The sequence below is a fragment of the Balaenoptera ricei genome, chromosome 18 (assembly GCF_028023285.1).
Source record: "Balaenoptera ricei isolate mBalRic1 chromosome 18, mBalRic1.hap2, whole genome shotgun sequence".
Taxonomy (NCBI): domain Eukaryota; kingdom Metazoa; phylum Chordata; class Mammalia; order Artiodactyla; family Balaenopteridae; genus Balaenoptera; species Balaenoptera ricei.
Genome location: NC_082656.1, coordinates 74195058 through 74221351, shown reverse-complemented (window position 1 = coordinate 74221351; position 26294 = coordinate 74195058). Strand labels below are relative to the sequence as shown.

At 39.6% G+C, this 26294-nt stretch overlaps 1 protein-coding gene across 1 annotated transcript in view; it reads left to right on the top strand.

Moving 5' to 3' along the window:
- The window catches only part of NALCN (sodium leak channel, non-selective), a 264944-nt gene that overhangs the window by 164289 nt on the left and 74361 nt on the right, over nt 1-26294 (top strand). Inside the window, 2 exon segments of the mRNA XM_059902583.1 lie at nt 21247-21383; nt 22713-22851. Of these exon segments, the coding sequence (XP_059758566.1) occupies nt 21247-21383; nt 22713-22851 (276 nt within the window).

Genomic DNA, 26294 nt, shown 5'->3' with positions numbered 1-26294 from the left:
AAACTGTTTCCCCAGCTCTGTATTAAGTCCCATTTGAGTCTTGTCTGGTTCAAATTTGATAATGTTTGGTCTTTGATGGTGTCCAATGCATAGTGAGGGATGGACATGTAAAGAGACTTCTCTCTCTTGTTGATTATGATTTTAACAAAACAACAAAAATCTTAGTCCTTTTAAAAATATGAGCTCCAAAAAAAAAAAATATATGAGCTCCGGGTTAATGTTTCTCTGTAGCCTTACCTGGGGGCTTTCATTTTCATCTCTGTCTTGTCTCCTGTATTGAAGTCATTCTGGATTTAGGGCAACAGCAAGGGGACAGAGTAGCCACTCAGCTAAGCACTGTTTGCCATCTCCTGATCTGAGTCGAGCCTTCAGTCTTCTCAGTATTTTTTCCATCTCACAGGAGTGAACTCAAACGTATATAACATGGAAGAAGGATGCAACTGTTACAATAATAAATATTCCCTATTGAAAACTATCTGGTGCCAGGCACTTCATATGCAATTACTGAATTTAATTCTAAATGTTAAAGACACAGAAACTAACATTCAGGGAGATAAATTTCTTGCCCAATTTCATATAATTTGTAAAGTGCTTAAGTTGGGATAATAAGGGCTTTCTGACCCCAATGCAGGTGACACACAACCTGCTCAGAGAATCAGTTCATTCATTCATTCTACGGCGAGTGTCTGGAAAATGGGTTGGATGAGATGCTTGCATTTTTGGATCAGCAGATTCTCTCCCTGTGGATGTGTTGACTGGAGGTCAGATTGTAATCAGAATATAGCTCAGTGAGCTGGGAATCAGTGTGGGGTGTGGAGAAGGAGGGTTGTGTGATTCAAATACGTAATGGCATCAGGCTAATGTCACTTGAGGTATTCCTTTTACTAGATCTCCCCATTTTTGTAATCCTGGGGTCTGAATGCCCGTCTGCTGTACTTCAGATGTTGTGTTAGGGGCACCAGACATAATGATAAGCAAGACATTGTTCCTGCCTTCAAATAGCTTATGAACTGGTGGGAGAAAGTGACAACTAAACAGACACTACAAATTGTGGAGCACAAAGGAGACACACATAACAGATGATGAAATTAGACATGTTTTCTCCCAAGTATGGCACAGACTAAAATCTGTAATTCCTATCTAGGTGAAGGGAGTTAGAAGAAGGCAGTGTGAAGAAGCGTGCTTGAGACCAAGAGAACAGCAAACTTTTTCTTTAGGCAAGAAAAAGCATATTGGCTTTTTGGAGGCCACTGGAAGTTCACTGTGACTCAAGTATAGAGCAAGGGAGAAATTGGTGAGCTGGAAAAACAAGCAGGGACCAGCAGAGGAAATGCCAGGAGCAGTGCTAAGCCTTTAGATACTATCCTGCGGGCATTTAAGCCAAGAGCGACATAATCTCCCCTGTGCTCTATTTTTTTTTTTTTTAACTTTGGGTTTGTTTGTTTATTTATTTATTTATTTATTTATTTATTTATTTATTGCTGTGTTGGGTCTTCGTTTCTCTACGAGGGCTTTCTCTAGTTGTGGCAAGTGGGGGCCACTCTTCATCGCGGTGCGCGAGCCTCTCACTATCGCGGCCTCTCTTGTTGCGGAGCACAGGCTCCAGACGCGCAGGCTCAGTAGTTGTGGCTCACGGGCCCAGCTGCTCCGCGGCATGTGGGATCTTCCCAGACCAGGGCCCGAACCCGTGTCCCCTGCATTGGCAGGCGGATTCTCAACCACTGCGCCACCAGGGAAGCCCCCTATTTTTTTTTAATCAAAGTTTAGTTACTGTACAATATTATATGTTATAGGTGTACAATATAGTGATTCACAGTTTTTAAAGGTTATACTCCATTTATAGTTATTATAAAATATTGGCTATATTCCCCATGTTGTACAATATATCCTTGTATCTTATTCATTTTATAGAGAATAGTTTGTACCTCTTAATCCTCTACCCCTAAATTGCCCTTCCCCCTTCCCTCTCCTCATTGGTAACCACTGGTTTGTTCTCTATGTCTGTGAGTCTGCTTCTTTTTTGTTATATTCACTAGCTTGCTGTATTTTTTAGATTCCACATATAAGTGATACCATGCATCATTTGTCTTTCTTTTTCTGACTTATTTCACTTAGCATAATATCCTCCAAGTCCATCCTTGTTGCTGCAGATGGCAAAATTTCATTCTTTTTTCCCCTACATTCTTCAGTTCAGAGAATGAATTGAAGGGCACCTAGACTGAAGATAGGAGATCCAATCCCTGAAGCAGATGGTGATTGCAGTCTCAACTAAAGGAAACAAAGATGAGGGAATGTGAAGGAGTGGTGACGTACAGAAGGGGGAGTGCAGAGGGTAGGATCTGGTGACCCACTGGATGTAAGATGAGCAAAGGCTGGAGACTAGAGCATCACCCAGGTTTCTAGATTGCCCCAGGTGTGCCAAGGCAGAGGATGCAGAAGAAGGAAGAATTTGGGGGTTTGTTTGTTTTATTTTGGGGAGTGGGGGGGTCATATTTTCCATGAGATGCCTGGGAAATATCTATGAGACAATGTCTGTGGATAGATGTAAGGTTTAAAACTTAGGCAGAGTATTGGGGCTGAGACAGATATTGGAGAGAAGCAAAAATTAACATGCAGGTGGTAAGTTAAGCCTTTAGAAATCATGAGTTTACCAAGGGAAGAATGGTTCCCTGAGGAACAGCAAATGAATCCAGTGAGCCAATGAGAAAGAGCCCTAAATGGGAATAAGAAGCCCAAGAGGTAGGAGGAAAGAGTAGAACGTGTGTGTCATCAAGAACGAGGCTGTGGTTCACAATCTCAAAGACTTCAGAGAGGTCAAAAGTGGTCACCATAGCAAACAATCCTAATTACAATAGCATCAGAAAGAATAAAATACTTAGGAAAAAATATAACCAAGGAAGTGTAAGATTTCTGCCCTGAAAACTACAAAACATTGCAGAAAGTAATTACAGAAGACACATATAAATGAAAAGACACTCTGTGTTCATGGCTTGGAGAGGATATGGAGAAATTGGAAGACTTGTGCACTTGTTGGGGGTGTAAAATGGTACAGCCGCTATGGAAAGCAGCATGAGGTTCCTCAAAAATTAAAAATAGAAATGATCCAGCAATACCACTTCTGGGTATGTATCCAAAAGAATTGAAAGCAGGATCTCATTGCAGCGTTACTCACAATAGCCAAGAGGTGGAAGCAACCAAAATGTCCATTGACAGACGAATGACTAAAGAGAATGTGGTATATACATAAAGTAGAATATTATTCATTCTGACATGCAACAACATGGATGAACCTTGAGGACATTATGCTCAGTGAAATAAGCCAGTGACAAAGTGATAAATGCTGTATGATTCCATTTATATGAGGTATCTAACATAGTCAAATTCATAGAAACAGAAAATAGAGTGAAGGTTGAAAGGGGCAAAGAGAAGTTGTTGTTCAATGGCTATAGAGTTTTAGTTTTAAAAGATGAAAAAGTTCTAGAGACCTTTTGCACAACAATATGGATGTACTTAACGCTACTGAACTGTACCCTTAAAAACGACTAAGATGATAAATGTGATGTTATGTGTTTCTGACCACAGTTTTTTTTTTAATTTTGATAAAAAATTGGTCATCATATTGGTAAGGTGGTGAGAGCAGGCTCAGGGATTCTGATGGTGCAGAAGCTGGGTTGCAGAAGATGAGGAGTCATGACAGCTAAGAAAGTAAAGACGAACTGTTAACCTTTTCCTCTCAGACTTCTCATGCTCTAAGTCTCCAGACAGACCACCTGGTTACGGACTGATTCTTAATTTTTGTAGCTATGTAGTAACATCATTTACTACAGTGCTACCCAACTGTTTTTTTTCCCATTGCGGTTTGCACAGAGAGTGACATTTGTACAACAGCTGGGAATCACATGCAGCTGGAGGCATCCAACACCAGGATTTCTGCTGCTCCGGGAAAAACTCAGCTGCCCAGAGGCCGAGGATCAATACCCCAAAGAAGCTATAAATCATCAGTGGCTGAGTTGGAATACTCAGCATTTTACTCAAAGCCTTTGATGTAGCCCAACTCCACTCGAAGCCACTCCCTCAATCTTTTGGTCAGAGATGACTTTTTTGTTGTCAACTTACATATTATTTCCCATAATTTAACATAACTGAAATCTCAAAAGCTCATCTTATATAGCACTTGATCTGCTATTTCTGATAGAGCTTCATTGTTAGGCTTCTTTTAAAAAATAAATTCTTATGCCACGTTAAGACATAAACAGCAGTACGATCTGTTTAAAGAGATGAAGTAGCTAAGACTGAGAACTGTTCAGATCAGGGTTCAAGCTAATAGGTCACAACAGAAGCTAAGAATTTGAGGGTATCAATTATCAGCGTAAGAAAACAGCCTAGAGTCGGGAAGGACAGATAAGATGGGGGTACAAGCTACCGTGTATAAAATAAATAAGCTACAGGGATACGTTGTACAGCACAGGGAATATGGCCAATATTTTGTAATACCTATAAAAATGGAGTATAACCTTTAAAACCTGTGTGAATCACTGTGTTATATACCTGAAGCTTACATAATATTATAAATCACCTATACCTCAATTTTAAAAAGAAAAAGAAAAAAAAAAGCAGCCTAGAAATCTAGAAGTCAATGCAAAAAATGGGGAGCAGCCAGCTGGAATTGTGGAGTTAAACAGGTACTCATCAGGGGTCCGGGAAGTCAAAACAAAACAGACGAGCTACCTGTTAGAATTGATGTCTTCCTATTACGGGTTGAATTGTGTCCCTCAAAAAGAGATATTGAAGCCCTAACTCCCAGTACCTGTGAATGTGACCTTATTTAAAAATAGGGTATTTGCAGTTGAAATCAAGTTAAGGTGAGGTCATTAGGGTGGTCCCTAATCCTATATGACTGGTGTCCTTATACAAAAAGGAGAAGAGAGACACACAGAGACTAGAGCGATGCATGTACAAGCTAAGGAACACCTGGGATGCGGACCGTCACCAGACACTAGGAGAAAGTCTTGAAACAGCCCCTCCCTCAGAACCTCCAGAAGGAACCAAGCCCACAGAACAGACACTTTGATTTGGAATTATCAGCCTCCAAAACTGAGAAAGTAGATTTCTGCTGTTTCAAGCCACCAGTTTTGCATACTATGTTACAGCAGCCCTTGGAAACTAATACACCCCCTGGCCTCAAAAACAAAGGACCGCTTTCAGCCGCCAGGAAGTAACAGAGCTGAAAGATAGTGGGTGCTCTCAGGATGGCGGGCAGCTTTCACCAACCAAGAGCAGCTTTCTCAACAGATGGACTCATTTCCTTTTGCCCTTAATCAAACAAGTCCCATAATAATAAATGTTATAAATTTGAGACTTTCTTGGAAGAAGGGTTTCTCTAAGCCCTTCCAGAATTTCATTCTATGTGTGATTGACCCAAACCAGATCACTTTTAGAGGCTGTTGTTTTCAGAAACCTTGCTCTTTGCCTCATCCCCTGGCACTCAGGACGGTTAATAAGGCAGCTCAAGTCTCTCTTGACATTGAACAGACATAAAATGATGGGCCTAAGACTGTTCAAGTTTACATTGATGAGTTGTTGGTTGTGTCAATTGTGCTAACTCAGAATTACTTTTATTACAGTTTATCACAGCCTCTACAAGATAACCTCTCAATTTTTTTTTTCTTTTAAATTCTGAAGTATCTTTAATGAGAAAGGCATTCTTACAAAATCAGATGGCTCTTGACATTATTACGATTTTTTTTTTTTTAAGTGAGGTTTAGAGGGAAATTGTGTACAAACCAGGCAAGAGGATTACTCTTCATCATGCCCGTCCTCAGCCCCCTGCCCAGCCATGGAGACACTAGCTCACTTTGCTTTCTTTAATCACGAGAACAAACATTTTAAACACCAACAGCGCTTTTTTTCTTCAGATCCTTTCACAGGCAGTGGGAAACTAGATGGTTATGGTTCTAAGAAAAAAACGTGACAATTGGTTTTCAGTTTTCTGCAGTGTCTTGCAGTCATTGAATTGCAAACAGGCTCTTTGGTAGCTGCGTTCAGACATGTTTCAGGAGTGAGGTAGTGAATTTTGTCCTCTGTGTGCCCATACACGGAACATGAGGTGTTGTCATTGCCTTGATTCCGTTGGGACTCAGGTTTCACCCATCTGTTCTTTGTTCTGAGAAGCCCACATACTTGTCTATTCCACCCAAAACGTTTCTGCTATCTGCTTGTTCATTCAATTCCTTCAATCTTTGAGTCCCTACTGTGTGCAAAACACTGGGCCAGGCATTAAGGAGATAAGAATAAACAGTTAAATTTTCTGCTCTCATGGAGCTTAGGGTCTAATGGAGGAGTTGGACATCAATCAAATAATCAGAGCAGTGAACAAATATTTATAATGTGAGGTGAACTTTCTGCAGAAAAGAACGGCATTTGAGTGAGGAGTTAATAGAAGACCTTGACCCAGATGGGGGTTAGGGAAGTGGGGAAGGAGAAAGAGACACTTGGGCTGAGTTATGAAGGAGGAGCAGCCGTGAACTTCATGGGGGTGTTGATAGGGAAAGGGAGGGGAGAGCATTCCAGAGAGAAGGAAACATGTTCAGCATGACCCCAGAAAAAAGTGGTGTAAAGTGAGTACAGAAAAGTAAGTGGGGCATAGACCGTGCAGCCCCTTGAGAAACATGCCAAGAACTTTTCCCTTGGGGCCTTCCCTGGCAGTCCAGTGGTTAAGACTCTACACTTCCAATGCAGAGCACGGGTTCAATCCCTGGTCAGGGAACTAAGATCCCACATGCCACGTGGCATGGCCAAAAAAAAAAAAGAACTTTTCCCTTTGCCCCCAGAACAATAGGAAGCCACTGAAGGCTTTTACGATGGGAGGCAGTGTGAATGGGAGAGCTGTTTGGGAAGCAAAATCATCAGGGACTTGGTGAACGTTTAGATTTAAGGACATAAATGAGAGTCTCAAGGATGACTCCTGGTTTCAGGTTCATCTCCTTGGATGGATGATGATACCATTCGCAGAACCGGGGAACATTAGCACAGAACTTTATTTGTGGGAAAAGACCATCACTCGGGCTTGGATATGTTGAGTTTGTGATGGGTTTGAGACTCAGCAGAGACGCCTAATACTTGGTTGCATGTGTAGGTCTAGAGTTTAGGAGCAAGGGCTGGCTGGCTAGAGATACAAATATGGACGTTCCATGTCATTCTCAATTGTTTATCCAGTGCCTGCCATGTGCCAGGCACTGTTCTAGGCCTAAGGGATAAGTCAGCAAAAAAACCAGACAGAAATGTCTGCCCTCTTTGGTTCTTCAGTCCTAGTGAAGCTCTCTGTACTAGTGGAAGTTGTAACTCTGGATGAGACTGTATAGGGTGGGGGGAAAAGAGATACCACAGCCTTAAGGAAAAATAATGATGCTGGTGCTTTGCCTTAGGGAAACACAAATAATCCATCTTTGTTTTTGTCCCATGTAAATGTTTGTTCTGTTACAAATAATCAACACTTTTTCTGTCTCAAGTTCAGCCTCCCAATGGGAGAAGAATCTGACTGGTCCAGCTAGTCAACATCATTCCTTTTAGGCTGGGATTTTGTATCTCTGCCTCTCAATGCTGGTCAGCCATACAGAAAGCCATCAGCTTTGAACAGGGTAGATCCAGACCAAACCACAAAGTGGACTCCCCTGAAATGTGGCTGGTTTCCCAAGACAGTCCTTTCTTCTCCTAACTCTCCACCCTGGCCTCTGCTCTGGAGGAGCTAGACCCCAAAGAAGGAGATGTGAAAGAAGAGACCATGTCCCCTTCCCAGTTCTAGACAGGAAGTCATACTTGTGGGGCTGGGGTGGGGCAGGGGAGCAAGGCTTGAATCAGGTATGAGACTGGATTGCCCTGGACTGATTTTTTTATAACCGAAGGTGGCCAGAAAGCTATGGAACTTATGTAAGAAGGGCAACCAGTCTTTTTCTTTATTCATAACTGAAGGCTGATGGTTTCATTGTCGGCCTTTCCTTACGTTCTACCCGCTGCCCTTGCTCAGTAAGAGTCACAGTGGGAGACGGGGCAAGGCTGGCATCCTCACTCACAGCCATATGACTACTGAGTATTTTTTACTCTGATATTAAAAGAATGACTTAGATTATTACTAAGAAATGAGAAATGTACATGTATGTTATTTTATTTGATGTTATCCCTATTTCCATGTTGTTTTGCATAAAATATGTTAATGTGAATTTTCATAGTGCATCTAATAAGCCCTTTGCCCTCAAAGTATGCAAAATTGAACAACTGTACAATCTACCACAGGCATAGTCAGGAATGATACTTGGAAAATGCATGATGGTTGCCTGAGAAGGAATTACTTAAGAGGAGAGAGCATGCGTGGGAGTTCAAGACCCCAGTGTGGAAACTCCAGTACAAAATATGTGTCTTCCAAACCTCCGATTTAAAGTGTGGGATTTATTTTATAGTAAATACCATCACTGACACTAGTTATCTGTAAACTAAGGTGGAACAAATAAAGAAATTTATGGAGATAACGAGAGCCAGATTTCACACAGTCAGAGAAAGAAGTTACAGATAAGCAAAGGGAAGATGCCAGAATGAACCCTCTGGCAATTGGAATAGGAGTATCACTATGAACTCAGTTTATTGTAAGATAGAAGATAGATAGATACATAGATGCATAAGTAGATAGATAGATACATCAGTAGATATATAGACATAGATGTGTAGATAGATACATGGATACAAGGGTGGATACCTGTATACAGCTCTGTGGTTATAATAGATACAAACACAGTAAGTAGATACTAAATATAGATACGTGTGTATACAAGGGCTCCTATACATACATATACTTCCTAGGTCTTTCCTCTGGGCGAGCCTAGAAGCAGTGACATGCCAGTAACATCAAGAAAACCCAGTCCTAAAATTTTCGTTTCTAAAAACCATTCTCAAATAAAACAAATCAATATTCTTTGGGGAAGTGACTGATTCTAGAGTTGAGGCAGGGAAAACACAAGATGAGACTTGAGTATTAAGTATAATATTTTGTGGAGACAGAAAGTAAGGAAGAGCTTAAAACACACACACACACACACACACACACACACACGCACAAGGGTGTCAAGACGTGACAATGAAATAGAATGTGGAATCCTGGATGGGATTCTGAAACAGAAAAAAAGACATTCCTGCAAAATCCGGGGAGTTCCAAAGCAGTTCTGCATTTTGGTTCAAAGTATTTGACCAAGGTTAATTTTTTGGTTTTGATCAATGTCCTATGGTTATGTAAGATACTAACATAAGAAAAAGCTGGGTCAAGGGTGTACAGGAACTCTCTATACTATCTTTGCAACTATTATGTACGTTCAAAATTATTTCAAAATAAAGTTTTTTTTTTTTAACAGGCTAAGAATTTTCTATGGTAAACTCTAATAACACTATATATAGACATAAATTGGCTGCTCTGTTGCCCTGTTCAAAGACTCATATGTTTGTGAAGCTTTATACCATAGATATGTTGTATAGAATTTATAGTCAATTACGATTTTTTTTTATCTTATAAAGTTGGAAGCATAGACTTCATCAGGAACAAAATGTTTTTTTATGGTTTTGTTTCTGATAGAAAATCTGATGTGGCTTGTCATTTCTCTTCATCTTAGTAATATAATTCATCTGAATTGGAAGAGTCATTTGTGCTGGTTCATATGGCTGATTCCACGTTGTAAAGAGCCTAAGGAAAGGGTAACCAAGTGATGAGAAATACCACAAATTGGTCACTTCAGCCTGTTTGTGGGACACCCTTGATGCTGCCTTTTTTTGTTCTTCATCTCGTCACCATTGTGTTATCCTTGTCTCTTGTGTGTAAACATCCAGTGAGCCATGGGGCCACAGAGAGTCCTGCCCTTAATTAAAAATTGTCAGCTTAGTAGGGGAGAGGTACACAGAATTAAGGAGCTATAGTGCAAAGCCCTGAGCACTAGGGTCGAAGACCCAGGGAGCCTGGGGGAAGACGTGCCTAACTGAGGTTGGAGCCAGGTCGAGAAGATATGTCTAAAAATAATAAATCAAATTTTATTAGGAAAGTGGGAAAATGCATTCCATATAAAAGAAATAGCAGGTGCAAAGCTGCAGAAGTAAAAACACATCTATTGCTTAAAAACGCTGTTTTGGTGGAACAGTATACAGCAGTGTTTAGAAGCTGAAGTTCTGGAATCTGAAAGATGGTGGTCAAATCCCAGTGCTTTACCACTTCTAGCTGCATGACCTTGGGCAGCAGACTTGAGCTCCTTGGACCTCAGTTTCCTCATCTATAACATAATGGAGCTAATTATGGTACCTACATCAGGGGGCTATTTTGAGGATTAAATAGTGTTAGAAAATGAGGCAATGAACAAAGTGTTCAGCAGAGTATCTGCACACGTTTACTACTTCAAGTACCAGTTGTTATTCTGAGAAATCATCCTAGAGGAGATGGTTTTTGAAGGAAGTATTGTAATTAACCAAGTGTGGAAGGAAAGTGTGTTGCAGGCAGGGGGACGGTATGTTCAAAGGCACAAATGGGACTCTGTGGGAGGGACGCACAAACCAATATTGTTAGAGTATAAAGGGCAAGGCATGAGAGGATACTTTAAGCCACGCTGAGATTAGAATTTATTCTACACCTAATTGACCATCCTTGAATTACTTTAAGTCCCAGGAACAAGGTGGTGTTTCTTTCTTAGGTGTTCTTTAAGGTAGATTTAAAGGGACAGGACTAAGATGGAAACCCAGTTGGGAGGGTTTAAGGAGTGATAGTGAGTCCAAGTGCCACTGGACTCAGCAGCCTGGGACCACTGAGGTGGTGGGAGAGACCTGGGGCCCGAGAGGCAGTGGACGAGGGGAAGTTAGTGCCGAGGAGTCGCGTAGATGGTAAGCAAGCTTCAAGAAGCAGGTTTGAAAAGGGAGGGAGAATAGGGAAGGACACAAGGTGAGGAGAAATGTTTGCCCTTCTCTATTTTCATTTTCATTTTTTAGACCAAGAATCTTGAGAAAATAAATCAATCAATGTAGCGAAGGGGAAGAAATTGGAGCGAGTGGGAAAGGGTGAGGTGGTCCCAGGCTAGAGGGAGGAGGGGGTCGACAGCCCGCATGCGGCACCCTCTCTATTTAGCCCCCTCACTGAGATGAGACCATTTTCACGTCGAGCCAGCAGTTGCTGTGGCTCAGTGATAACTTTGGTTTTTATAGCACACTTCCCTTGAGTAATTCAAATTACAGGCAATACACTATCTCTCTTAAATATCTGGCATTTATATAAAAGAGTGAAGGTCCTCATTTTTCATTTGAGAACATTGAAATCCAAAGCAGTTAAGGGATTATAAAATGGAACAAAAATTTAAATCTGCATCTTCTTACTTTTTTACTGATGCACTATGCTATCCCCTGTGTTTTCTAAAGCAAAACAGGGAGGACAATTATGTGAGTGCACAAAAATGTATATTCTGAATTCCCTTTGGTCTGGGCTTTTTTTTTTTTCCTATTACTTACTGAATATTCATCTCATAACAAGAACCAAGCATCTAGTTTACATGGAACTCTAATATAATTTCATTTGAAGTGGTGCAAAAAATGCATTTTTTTATCATAATAAAAATGTTTCTATGACTCAGTAAATTCCCTAATGGAAACAACTGTGCCTCGGTTGAATAACGCAAGACAGATATAATGTAAAATAGAGGTGTTTGGGACCTAGAGGAAAAAACATGCAAAAGCAAACTGTATTCGTTACTACTATCTCAAGGAAACCGTTCATTCCATTAGTGGGATTTTAAGGGACAATAATGTAAAGAGAAACAACCGTTCAACATCATTTGGTATTCTAGTTTTTTAATAGTTTTCTTTCTTTTACTGTCTTGTTAACATTTTCTGCTAGCTTAGGTTTGGTGCAAATAGTACCTACATTACTGCACAAAGAACCTTCTGCAGGACATTTAAAGCCTGTAAGATCTTAGGTTCAGTGTTGTAACAAGAGCATGAAAGTGAACATTTCCTGTACAGCTTCGGGCTGTCGTAAGATGGTATAAATGCATCTGTGCTGCTGGCCTCCCAAACCAGGAGGCACAGAACAGCCACTTAATTCCCAGCTCCTCCAAGAACATACCTCCTCTCCCCACTTTCTTTGGGGTCAGGCTGTAAGGGGGAATGAGTAACAGCTCTGAATTTCTTGAGAGATGTGGAAGAGGAAACACCACATGCCACTGATCAGCTGAAGTTATGAAATTACCTTGAACATTTTGGGGTGCCAGCTGTCACAAATAAATGTAGCTTTTATGGCCCAGATGCAAACCAAGAAATGAGCCCTCCCATTTACATCCAGAAAACTCCTATTTGAAGTCGGAAGGTACAGGGTTTATTGAAGATTTTTGTAAAAGAGGGAAAAAGCAGTGACTTAAACACTTTATTTTCTCCTTTTTGACCCTACTGCCCTGACCCTGACCCTAACTAACAGCCTGACACTGACCCTAACTAATGACCTGAGGACTTCAACACTTTTTAAAGGAAACATTTTTAAAGTACACAGTATTGCTGTCTCACATGCAATTATGTAGCTAAGGGACATTTGCCCAGAGGAAAAAGGAAAGGTTCTCCCTTCCAAGAAACTCTTTATTGGATTCAATAGGCTAGTGAGAAGTATCCCTTATACATATTGTATGTCAAGGTTTTATAGTAACATAGAGATATTAATAAAAACCAGCATGTTTGATCATTACTCCAGATAGGTCATCTGCAGTTTGGGTTGTAGAATCACAGGTGCAAAATAGCAAGAGAAACTTCCTTGAAAAATAGTAATTTATGCTTTAGAAAGAGTCTCCATTCTGAACTACTGAGTCATGTACAGATCTAGAAAAACCAGCAAAAGCCATCATGTAAAGAAGCAAAGATATGGGACTTCCCTGGTGGCACAGTGGTTAAGAATCCGCCTGCCAATGCAGGGGACACGGGTTAGATCCCTGGTCCAAGAAGATCCCACATGCCATGGAGCAACTAAGCCCGTGCACCACAACTACTGAGCCTGCGCTCTAGAGCCCGCGAGCCACAACTGCTGAGCCTACATACCACAACTACTGAAGCGCGCGCACCTAGAGCCCGTGCTCCGCAACTAGAGAAGCCACCGCAATGAGAAGCCCACGCACCACAACGAAGAGTAGCCCCCGCTCGCTGCAACTAGAGAAAGCCCGCACACAGCAACGAAGACCAAACGCAGCCAAAAAAAAAAAAAAAAAAAAAAAACCCAAAAGAAACAAAGAGAATTCAGCCTTAATTGACTCAGATAACACTGAGGAACTCCCTTCTCCAGGTTAAACGGAATGTGGTCCTTTTTCATATGTGGAGCAGTCAAAAACCACTCTTCAGTTACATTAACCCACAGATCTCTGCACATTTTCCAAGCCAGAATGGACTAGATTTTCAAATGAGAATCTTTCCCAAGTCTGAATGCTTTTTAAATTGTTTTCTTTTAGAAAATCACACAAAAATTACGAAAAAAAATTTATTTAAGGTAATCCTTCAATTCAGTTATTTGTGGCAGCATTCAGAAAGGAACTGAAACTGAATAATGCTTGAATATTTTAACAGAAGAAAACCCAGGCTGAAATATGGCAGATTTAAGCAATGAGGCAGAACGGGGTATGTGTCGTGCAGACCAATTGCTCCCAACTCTCTTGAGAAGCACAAGTAAAGGAAAAGGCTTTCAGCCACCCAACGTGTAATGATATCTCCGCAAGACAGATGCTGAGCCATGGAGTAGCACTGAGCTGAGATGATTTATATTTTTGAAAGCTCAAGGATTGAAATTTTTCCTTTGATTCTAATTTCCTTTTTGCAAAAAAAAATTTTTTTTTTTAACCATGTGAGTCAGTTGCAAAGCTATCATCTGATCTATCTGCTACAGCCAGACTTCATGCTCAGTTGAAGCTTTTATAACCTCCTTCCTTCGGACTGTTCTTTACATTAGGTTTTTCAATAAGGAGAATAAAATCTTGGGATTCTCTGTGCTACTTTTCTTCCATTCAAGAATCATAACCTTTGAAATAATTTTTAAGCGGAAATTTACGATTGCAATTACTCTATGTTAGAAGGTCAGCTTTTGTGATATAGTATAATGATCTTAAATTATTATCCAGTATATCCAATATAATCCATGTTATTCCCTCACTTGCATCAAAGTAAATTTAATCTTGGAAAATCTGTGCTTACATGCAGAAGGGGAAAGAATTTGGATAAAAGCTAGAATACCATTTTATCACATATTAAGGACACTTTATAGTGGCTTCAAAATACCGTGAAGTACTTCCGTTTATCCTGGCTTCCTGATCCCCCATCACCACTCACCCCCTTGACACACACACACTCTCTAATCCCATCTTGTGCTTTCTTCTTTTCTTCTCTTTTTGTAGCTCAGTCATGATCATGGGCTGTGGCAGAAGCAATGGTGAAGGTTATGGAGGTTAATAGCAGTGAAGTAAGAATTAAATGATTGTGCTCAAATGCATCATCTGCCCTTAAAAAAAAAAGAAAACTTTTTACTAAACTATAATATACTTATAGAAAGAGGCATTTTGCTGAATTTTTACAAACTGAACCCCCACCAGTGCCCAGCTCAAGAAATATTGACTGTACCTTAGAAGCCCCTCCCCATACACCTGTCCAGTCATCATGCTTCCCCCTCACCCCAGGGTAAACGCTCTCCTAGGACCAAGCAGATAGACTCGTGCTGCCTGTGTTTTAACTTTATATAAATGGAATCATTCAGTCCGTACTCTTTTGTTTTGTCTGGCTTCCTTTACTCACTATTCTATTGGGAAATTCACCCAAGTTTTGTGCTTGGATGTTGTTCGTTGACTCAGATGTTTCAATGGACCACAGTTTGCTCTTCCATTCAGGAGCTGATGGGCACTTGAAGAGTTTAAGTTTGGGACTCTTACAGGTGGCACTGCTGTGGGCTTGGGAGGGTGTAGTTGACCTGGGCGTGCACACATGTCCGGGAGGTATACACCCAGGAGAGGATTTGCCCGGCCAATGAGTGTGTGTATGTTCATCACCCGTTGATGCTGCTTATCTGGGAACAACCGAAAGAGCACTGGTGTTCAGAAAGAGGCCCCTTCCCACGGGTAGAAGATTCGTGTCAGTGCCTCGGCAGTGAAAGTGGACGTATCTGCCATTCCAGCAGCCAGTCACCTTACTCTATTTTAATTGCCCCATTTGGTACATCTACGGGGCAGCAATGCCTGATAGTCAAGAGGACGGATTGCAGGATCCTGAAGAACCTTCCGAGCCATCAAAAGAGCTTCTCACCTGCTCTTTGCAGCTTTACAGTGCAGTGATCAACTCATGCTGAGTTCAGATCCATTTAGTCACAAACAGTTATTATATTTCTACTCTCTAAAAGGTGTGATAAAAGTAAATTAAAAGTGGAATCTTGGGGCTTCCCTGATGGCGCAGTGGTTGAGAATCTGCCTGCCAATGCAGGGGACACGGGTTCGAGCCCTGGTCTGGGAAGATCCCACATGCCGCGGAGCAACTAGGCCCGTGAGCCACAATTACTGAGCCTGCGCTCCGCAACAAGAGAGGCCGCGATAGTGAGAGGCCCGCGCACCGCGATGAAGAGTGGCCCCTGCTTGCCGCAACTAGAGAAAGCCCTCGCACAGAAACGAGGACCCAACACAGCCAAAAATAAATAAATAAATAAATAAATAAAATTTTTTTTTAAATGTGGAATCTTGCCCTCAAGGAGCTTACAAGCTTTGGGGAGTATAAATAACTCTAATACAAGTTAGAATGAGATGAGTTCCATTTTAAAAACATATAGGCATGGGGATTATTTTTTAATACTGGTAACCTACATCTGTTAAACATTATATTCTAGGATAGTTGATTAAATGTTACAAGATATTGCGTGTAAACTTATTCTAAACATTCATCTGTTTATCAGTGGCAGACATACGTTCAGGTTAAATGTCACAGAGTATAATTTTATTCTAGTGTGTGAATCTAGGGACACTGATATTTCACACCAACAAATTTATTCAATTGGGAAACAGATATTTTCTGCTTGTCTCTCCATCCTTTAGAAGATACCTAAAATCCTTTCTTTTATTTCCCAGTTATCTGCTGGAGATTTTAGTTCTGCCATTTGATCTGTATAATTACTTATTCCACAAATATTTGTTTAACTTACTTTATGTCAAATATTGTGGCAGACCCCAGATACGGAATAGTGGAAAATTCCCACACGATCCCTGTCCTCCAAGAGTTTACAGTCTCAGGAAGAACAGATGTAGAGTTCACGTGGTCATACACTATAAGTTATAGTAATGGTCATACACTATAAGCATTATAAATAATGCTCTATGTAGTGGGTTTCATAGTGTCCCCCCAAAATCGATGTCCACCAGGAACCTCAGAATGGGACCTTATTTGGAAATTAGGTTTTCACAAATGTCATCAGTTAAGATCACACTGCTTTAGGGCAAGCCCTAATTTCAATGATTGGTGTCTTTGTAAGAGAAAAGAGAGGGAGATTCAGATAGAGAGACAGAGAAACACACAGGGAAGAGGGCTAAGCAATGACAGAGACCAAGGAACAACAAGGACTGCTGAGAAGCTGAGAAGAGTGAAGGAAGGATTTTTCCTTAGAGCTTTCAGAGAGAACATGGCGTTGCTGGTACCCTGATTTGGCACTTCTGGCCTCCAGAACACTGAGAGAATCAAGTTTTGTGTCTTAAGCTACTGATCTTATAATGATTTGTTAACAACAGTCCTAGGAACCTAGTACAGTGAGTGTTAGGTTGAACCATGAGAAATTGCCCATTTTGACTGCTTTGACCTACACAAACATGGCGACTTCATTTGCTTCAACCCAGTATGCTGTGAGCTTGTGAGAGGAAGACCTTGTTGATGAGAGGAAGCTTCTCGGAGGGATTTCTGGTGGAACTGAAATCAGAAAAGCAGGTGGAAGTTCATGAAGAACAAGAGAGAAAGGGGAGGAGAGGAGCTCCCAGCAGAGGGGCCAGGACGACAAAGGCTCTGGGGCGGAGGCCTGGACACTTGTGAAGAGCTGAAAGAGGTGGGCATGACTGGAACGTGGTGTGGGCACAGGGCCAGGTGAGGCTGGACAGGTGGTAGGAACAGGTAACACAGAACTGGGTGTTAAAACCTAAAGGTTGACGGTTTTGTTCGAGAGCAGTGGACCCCCCACTGAAGGGTTTAAGCCAGAAAGTGAGAAGATTACTGTGACCCAGATGCGGGATAGATTTGAAGGAGCCAAACCAGATGAGGAGACCGTGGGAGGGAGGGCATGAGCCAGGGGATGCCTCTGACCAGGGAAGCACGGTGGGGATCCAGAGAATGGGCCACCTGAGCGGTTTTTAGGAAGGAGCTCCGTGTTTTTGTTTTGATGGCATGTCCTGATTAATATACCATCTGCCCTTGTGTCTCTTTGAAGACATTTAATTCTCATAAAATATACATACCAGTGCCGGCAGGCCTACAGCCCCAGTGTTGACTCACGTAATCATGTGTAGCAATTCCACTGCCCAAGAAGTCTCTGGAAGGAGAAGCAGCACCTCCTTCTTCTTTTTTTTCTAATTTCTCTCTTTGCTCCTCACCTTGTGTTCACATCACTTTGTTTGTATCTCAGCTAGAATAGCTATTACATTTTATTGTCATTATCTGTTTATATAACTATCTATCCATTATAATGTGGGTTCCATGAGGGCAAATACTGGCCTCAGTTATTTTTATATCCCCAGAACCTAGCACGGAACCTGCTAAGTCCTGGCCTGCGGGATTTGATTTATAAGAAGTGACTGCATCAGTGTATCAATAAATGAGTCAGCAGACGCATGAATTAAATACCTCATTTATGCTCTGTCTTTTCAGCCTGTCTTTGGCCCTTTATAATTGCCTTTCTCTTTGGTCTGACAACATATTAACTGCTTTTTTCCCCCCTGTGTGCTCTACTTACCACTACAAATATTTTTCTACTAGTTGTGACCATAAACTTTTGGAAAACAAGTCTCTTCCTCATGAATCTCTTTATACGTGGAGCCATTTTTCTAATTGCCTGCGTCTCCTGGAAATACTCACAGTTTCTGTTCTGTGCCTTTGGGAGCTAATTCTTTATCACTGTTGTCATCATAACCATCAAATTATTGAGAATGCCCTGTGGTCAGTGTTCCTCTCAGGGGGAGAGGGGAGGAAGGTGGTGAATGATGGTGGCCCCTTCCCTAAACGAGATACCACCAAAGACAGAAAGTCAAAGATGACTCACAAAGCTGTATAAGATATACAAATGGCTAAGGTAAATGTTCATATTATATAAAACCAAAATGTAAGAACAAAATGTATAAAACCAAAACGTAAGTTTCTATAGTGGAGTAAGAAAAAAAGGCAAGTTTCCTGAACTAGGAATCAGGACGTAGAATCTCACTGTGGGCTCACAACCAGTTGGACAACTGAGCCATATATTGTATTGAAATTGGGATGTTCCCCCAAAATGCTCATGTTCTCTCTGGCCAGTTTGAATATCCCCACATGGTAGGAGGGAAGAGCTGCCACCTCTCTTCTCATTATAAACGCTTCCTTGGCCTCTCATGCTCACCTTTCCACAAATCCAGGACAGATTGTCATTATAAAGTAAAAGCATAAGAAATAGAGACACAGATGTAGAGAACAAACGTATGGATACCGGGCGGGAGGGCAGAGGGGGGATGAATTGGGAGACTGGGATTGACATGTATACACTACAATGTATAAAATAGATAACTAAAGAGAACAGACTGTATAGCACAGGGAACACTACTCAATGCTCTTTGGTGATCTAAATGGGAAGGAAATCCCAAAAAGAGGAGATATATGTTTACATATAACTGATTCACTTTGCTGTACAGCAGAAACTAACACAGTGTTGTAAAACAGCTATACTCCAATAAAAATTAATTTAAAAAAATAAAGTAAAAGCATATACCCCCTTGTCATGATATTTAGGGGATATTTTGTCATACTGTAATAGAGATGCATTGACCAGTCCCAAGAATAATAAATATTTAAAGTTTTGTATTTAACTAAAATAACATTGGTTATTTTAATATTGTAAAATATTATTTTCATAAAATAAGCTAATGTACTTTATGCCTCAAGTAAGTCTTTAAAGATATATATCATTATCTCTATAAATTGCAACTTTCTGATAACTAATGAGGTAATTATGGAACTAATGCTATGGAAATATCTTTAATATGTTTTCTCATAATTTATGCTAATATATGTTAATTTTAAGTAATTTGAGCAAACCAGAGAAAACTAATTTCATAATTCTGCTTCTTTTCCCCTAGAAATAACCACTATTACCAGTTGGAATATATCCTTCCAGATTTGTTATATATAAATGATGAGGTCTCATAATATGTACTCTTTTATATTATCTATTTTTTAAGGACACATACACACACACAGATTATAAGATTTATAAGATTCAAGATTTATAGATCTATGTCATCCATTATAAGAGCTTCATAGAGTCTTTTTGCATGAATGTACCATAATTTATTTTGCCAGTCCTTACTGGGGATAAGTGTTTAGTTTATTAGTTTATTTCTAATTTTTTTAATATTACTGACAGAGTAGCATTGAACTGCCATGTACTTTTTTTTTTTTAAAGATTTTTTTATGTGGACCATTTTTAAAGTTTTTATTGAATTTGTTACAATATTGCTTTTGTTTTATGTTTTGGTTTTTTGGCCATGAGGCATGTGGGATCTTAGCTCCCTAACCAGGGATCGAACCCATACTGCCCTCTTTGGAAGGCAAAGTCTTAACCACTGGACTGCCAGGGAAGTCCCTGCCATGTACTTATGTCTTTGCCCGTTTGTTCAAATATTTCCTTAAGATAAAGTCTCAAAAATGATATTGCTGGATCAAAGTAGACACATCTTTAACATTTTAAAACATATTATCACATTGCCTTCTGAAAAAGTTGTACCATTTTATATTTAACAGAAATTCCCATTTCCTCATAACCTCACATTTTTTTTTTTTTTCACACACACACACTGTATTTTATTTTTACAAGAGATAAATCGACTGACACCAAGCATTGTACATGGATGACCACAACAAAAGCAACAATGATTGCAATTACCAAACATGAAACACACTCATACTATGTCATAGTATTGACATTCAGTCCATAACCTCACATTTTTTAACTTTTGATAATCTGATATGCAAAAGTAATAATTTTATTTGTGTGTTTATAGTACCTATAAGTATTTGTGTTTAAGCATCTTTTCATTAATTTTGAAGCAGTTGTATAATTTTGTGAATTTGTCTTTTCCAAAATTAGTTTGTGAACACTTTTTATAAATCAAGAAATATATATCAAATATTTTTCAAAAAAAAAAAAAAAAGCATATACCCCATAGGGGGTAAGAAGCTGGTACCTTTTGAAACGTGCCTCCATAACCCCACCAAGAAAGACTGCCTGAATTAAAGTACTCTCTGACCTCTTAGCTCAGCATTTGTGATGTAAAGCCTCAGCTTCTGTGAAACTTAAACTGTAAAAATATAAAAACAAACTTATAGAAATAAATAAATAAATAAACAAACAAATAAATAATAAAACCATTTGCTTGTCAACTCCCAGATACTTCATGGCATGTAATTGAATAATTCCCAAGAATCTTTACAACTACATAGAGAACTTTTGCTTTATGTACCAAATGTGTTGTTTCTATTTGAGCTATTCTTTCATGAATCTGCTAGACTAAATGATCAATTTCCTTGACATTTTCCCCCTTTCAAATATCACCACTTAGGACTTTCATTTCTTTTTTCATTCTTTTGGTTTCTAATTCTAACACACGTATTTATAAAACACTTTGGTGTTTAAATATGTTAGTGATAATAAGTCAGTCAATGATAAAAAATTACGTTTGGTATGAAAAGGGGATTATGTTTGGGAATGAAATAACATACATTTTTCTTCTAATTTTTTTTTTCTGGTTTAGTTTTTTGTTTAGTTTTCTTTTTGTTTTCCCTGTGCTCAGACTTTGAACACTCAGAGTAAGGCAGGAGACCAAGATATACATGGTAGGGCTTTACTGCCATCTACCGTTTCTTCATGTAATAACTCATTGTTCCTTTGATTCAAAAAGTCTTATAGACTGTGACTTATATTACTACAGATTTCCCCCTTCTTTCTATTTTTTTCTTTAGTTAAAGCAAAGTGAAGCAAACGCAGACACCAAAGAAAAGCTCCCTTTGCGACTTCGAATCTTTGAAAAATTTCCAAACAGACCGCAAATGGTGAAAATCTCAAAGCTTCCTTCAGATTTTACAGTTCCTAAAATCAGGTATTAAAGTATTTCTTTAACTGTATATCTCAAATACACTGTAAAACATTCATCTTAAATCTGATTCAGCTCTTTCAAACTCATGTGGGTGTGGTTTCTTTCTGTTTTTAAGTTATTATCCATCCTGCTACTCTGTCTTCCTCTGTTTTAAAAACCGTTGACCCCTTTAAGCAATACCTCCAGAGCAAGGTCAGGTGTGTTAACCTGGGCAAGGAGGCTGCTGACCGCTGCTTCGCCCTGAGATGGCCCCTCGGGGATTTGACTTCACAGGTAACTGGCACAGGTGGTCCAGCTTACAAAGATGCGCGTAGACATTGGCCTCTGACCCTCAACCATGTAAGGATAAAATTGCCTCTGAGGCCCTTTTATTTTCAAGGAAATGGAGAAACCGCCACTGGCCAGGTTTCCGGACTACTGTGACAGCGTTTGTTTAGAATGCCATGTCTGGGTGCAATATAATTTGTCTTCCATATTTTAAAAGAAGAACCATGGCATTTGGCACTCATACTAATATGATTTTCTACCACTTTTGCCCTCAAGTTAAGCAATTGCATTGAAGATGCTTCAAAATGCTTATTTTTAGTAATTAAAGGAAATTCTTCCAGTTATAGCTCAAAAATTACAAATAGAACCAGAATAATATCAAATATGGCATTTTTTATGTAACTAGTTTTAAAAACAATTCTATGGGGAGGTTATAAAAGCATGAGACTGGATGTGGTGCCATAATATTTAAAATTCAAATCAAAATATATTTGCAATTCTGATTTTAAAAAAAACAAAATTTAAAACCTGAAAAATATGACATATATAAAAGAGCCGTAAATTAGATTCAAGATTAGTGATTATTTGAAAAGATGTTATTTGAATTCTCCCCATGCTTTGAAGATCAGATGAAGTAAGTTTCTTTTGAGTTATTTTGAGTCTTTAAATGTAAAATTATCTCTCAAGGATTCTTATGATAAATGAAAGTTCAGAGAGATGAACTAATTCCTCCAAATCTTAGAGGGGAAGAAAGGTATCTTATTACCACAATAGGAGTCAAAAGGTACCATTAATTTCTGAATATTGTTGCTTAAAAGTAATTTCAGGGACGTGAGTTTTTTAAAACAGGAATAACTGAAGATTCAGGAATTTTTCTCTGAATTCAACATTTTGCAAATTATATGTGTAATTAAATCTAAACACCTCTTGGTGTGACATGTCTTATTTTCTGTGAACTTTTGTCACTGCTTTATCTTAGCTCAGGCAAATGCATCATTGCAAAATGCCATCCCTTGCTCCATTTCATTAATAATGCTTGACATAATGTGTACTTCTCTTGCAAAGGGAAAGTTTCATGAAGCAGTTTATTGATCGCCAGCAACAGGATACCTGCTGCCTCTTACGAAGCCTTCCATCCACCTCTTCCTCATCCTGCGATCACTCCAAACGGTCTGCGATTGAGGACAAGTACATTGACCAAAAAGTAAGAATCACTGTCTCAAATAACCAGATTTTTCTTAAGCCTATATGTTAGAGAAAAGAACCACGTAACTGGGTGGGGTCCTGAAATCTAATGTCTCAGAAGAATAATGAAAAAAATAATTTTAGTGGTTGAAGAAATTACTAAACCTAACATTTGTAAATTTGTTAATTTAAATTTTGCATTTCTACAGGTCAGCTTTTGAGCCATGCCATGTGGCAGCCGGGTGACTTCCAATAGATCAAAAGCCTCCCCAAACCTGCATTTTCTCACGTGCAGAAGGAAGGGCTCTGAGCTCTCAAGTTCAGCCCAGGTTTAATGGTGGCCTGTACATTACTTTCTGCAGGAGACCTTACTTATTCCAGTTATTATGCCAGGGAGACTAACAAGAGTCAAGTTTCTCTAAAATTAGTCCAAATAACTGCCGTTTATTGAGTTTACTAAGGTCTGTGGCAGGAATTATCTCTTGGCACATTATCTTATTCATGTTCTGATTTACCTATGTCTTTATCATTTGAAAAGTAGATAAGGAATTTTTTTCCCCAGATTCTACAGTTAGAAAATGAAAGATCAATAGCAGAGTTTGTGAAAGAGATTATACCTTAGAGTTTGTTTGCAAAAGCATCTAATTCACTTGCGAGTATTTCTCTTTGAAAGTCCTAGTTTCTATTTTAATCCTTTCAATTGTTGCCAACTTTTTTTATGGCTTATCATCAAATACATATTTCTCTATTATCATGTGAAAATAAAATAGCAGCTCCTTCATGCTCCAAGATTCTCTGTTTCTCCCTATTCTCCAAAGATTACCCTTGTAAAGGACCTTTACTTATTCCTCTCCTCCTCCTTTTCTCCCATCTCCTCCCCAAATGAAATGAACTTCTGCCCTTTATCACTCCCCCAGTTCCTTGTTTCTCTGCTGTAGTTGAGTGATTTTGTTCTCAATTATGATGATGATGATTTCCTTTGTAGTGTGTCTCTTCTCACTCAAGAATTTTCATTTATTTCTTTTCTTTCAGTTATCTACAGATGTTATTCCTCTGTTTTAGAGATTCCAAGATTGTAGATGACAAGTCTGATGCCAATGCCATTTTTTTTTTCCATGTGAAAGTAATTCGGTTTTTCTTTGGTGGTTGTTTGGTTTTCTGGTTTCTCTTGGGAAGCTTGTAAGACTTTCTACATCTCCTTTGAGTGCAAAAACTTTACCAGGATATACTTTGTATGTCTTTTATCATCAGAACTGCCCAAACTGGGGAGTCTTTTCAGTTTGCCAACTAAGAATATAAGAAATTTTCATTTATTATTTGTTCAATTATTACTTTTCCATCTGCTCCTTTTTTCCCCCTACTTTTCTCTTAGGATTGTTATCTCTCTCTTTTTCTTCTGTGTTTTGAAATACTTGTTCTGCTTAATCTTTCAGGCCACTAATTTGATTTCAACTGAGATCATCCTTTGCTTTTAAAGTTTGAGTGAAAAAATCATGACATGTGTGTGGAGGGGGGCACACACACGCAATACTGTTACCTCTCCTTAAAGACTTTCAGAAGACTGTACTCTTCTAAAAGAATTGTCACTAAGCTTGTCACGTCCCTTCCCCGTAGTTATGTTCACGCAATACTGTGCACAAGGCATAGAAGCAAAAAGTTTCTATGTTAGTGGATAAGCAAGTGGGAAGATAATGGCCTGGTTTCAGACAATCATTCTGAAATTGCATTTTACACATGAGAACACAGGTCGCTTATTTTCTAAATTTATTTCAAAAGCAGAACTTTAAGCCAGAGGGCGTGCAGTGAAGCCCCACTCTGGGCTCGGGTTGCACCCAGCCCTCTCCAGGAAGAGTGCCGAGAGTCGATACCATGGATGCCCAACCCGGCAAATCCACAACTTGCTTTTTTAAATCCCGAGTAACGATATCCCACTGGAAATACAAAATTAAAATCTTAGTCTGTGAAATTTTATTTTCTCTCTAAAAGGGGAGATGATGTCTCTCACATTTCCTGAACAGAATATTTTGAAATTAGTGAGAAAAAATAAATAAAAAGGTTCTTGGCAGGTGAGTGGGATGGGGGGGTGTGTCTAAGGGGACTTTTCATCGTTCTATGTTTGTGGCTTCTTTTTATATTCTCATTTAACAGTTATTTTTAACTAACTGAAAGTAAGATAACAATTATTGCTTTATTCTGTAATCTTACACTTGAGTCTCTCTCATAATCCCCTAAAATATAATGAACTAGCAAAGATATTGATCCTGGGGGCGGGATCCAAGTCCTTCAGCTCTAAAGAGACTAGAACTTCTTGGAGACTGCGGGCCGTCCCCCGTCTATAAAGTCAGTTGATTCAAACACACAATACATGGTCTTATACAAGGGCAGTGATCAGCCATGGTTAAGCTGCCCTTCATCCCCCGTCAGGCTCATTGGCCATATGTAGATAAACTACAGTTAGAACAATATTGTTTATCTTTTTACAGCCTTCAGCATCTGGAAAGGGGCACATAGGGAACACAGTTTCTCTTCATCTCAGCAGTAGCTACCCTGTTGGGGCAGCAGCAAAAAAGACTTACCACGCTGCCACCCATTCTTAAACCTTTGACTTTCCTCAGGCTGCTAGGAAAGTAGACTTAACAATTCCTTTCACCATCCAGTTTCCAGCTTGAGCTCCTGGCGTTCTTCATAAATACTTAGGATCTGTCATCCTTGAGGGCTTTGGGCCAGGGAAACCCAAAACAGAGAATTCCACTCAGTGAATTTCAGTGGTAAGGATTTAAGGGAAGTAGGAATCAAGGACAAAGCAGTCTGGTATCTGTATTTTTAAATATGGCAAGCCTTTTTCATTTTTCTTAAGAAACCCCAAAGCCACTTAAAAACAAAAATACACAAACACACGAGAAAAATCCTGAACAGAGACCACACCACTGTTAGCTCCCCTGATACGGTATTTTTCGGGAAGCGCTTGCAAATTTCTATTACATCCCAGTTGCCTTTGGAAATGTGAGTCATTGTCAAGTGGGCAGCAAGGTCCTTCACTCTGCGTGAAGAAACTCTCCCGGCGCCCTGCAAACAGAGGCTGTTTTCCCCAAAGAGTAGTAAGAAATCAAAAGAAAAAGAGAGGCTGGCTTTTGGTGCTTCTCATAATGTGAACAAAGGAGCAATAAAATAAAAGTTTTCTCTTAACGACCACCTGTCAGGAAGAAACTTCTGACACCCTCTATACTAGAGGGACTCACTTTTCTCTTGCCAAGGAAAACACTGAGTCCCCAGGAACCTGGACATCACAAGTTAAGGGGAAAACCTGACAACAAAAGCCAGGAGGGGTGGACGTGGAGTTGTTTGATTAAGCAAGTGGAAACACAAAAGCACATGTTAGGCAAGATTTTCTCAAGTAATTACCCTGGCTTTGAACAACTGTAAGGAATTCCCATGGCAACCTCACTTTGCAGAGACCATGTT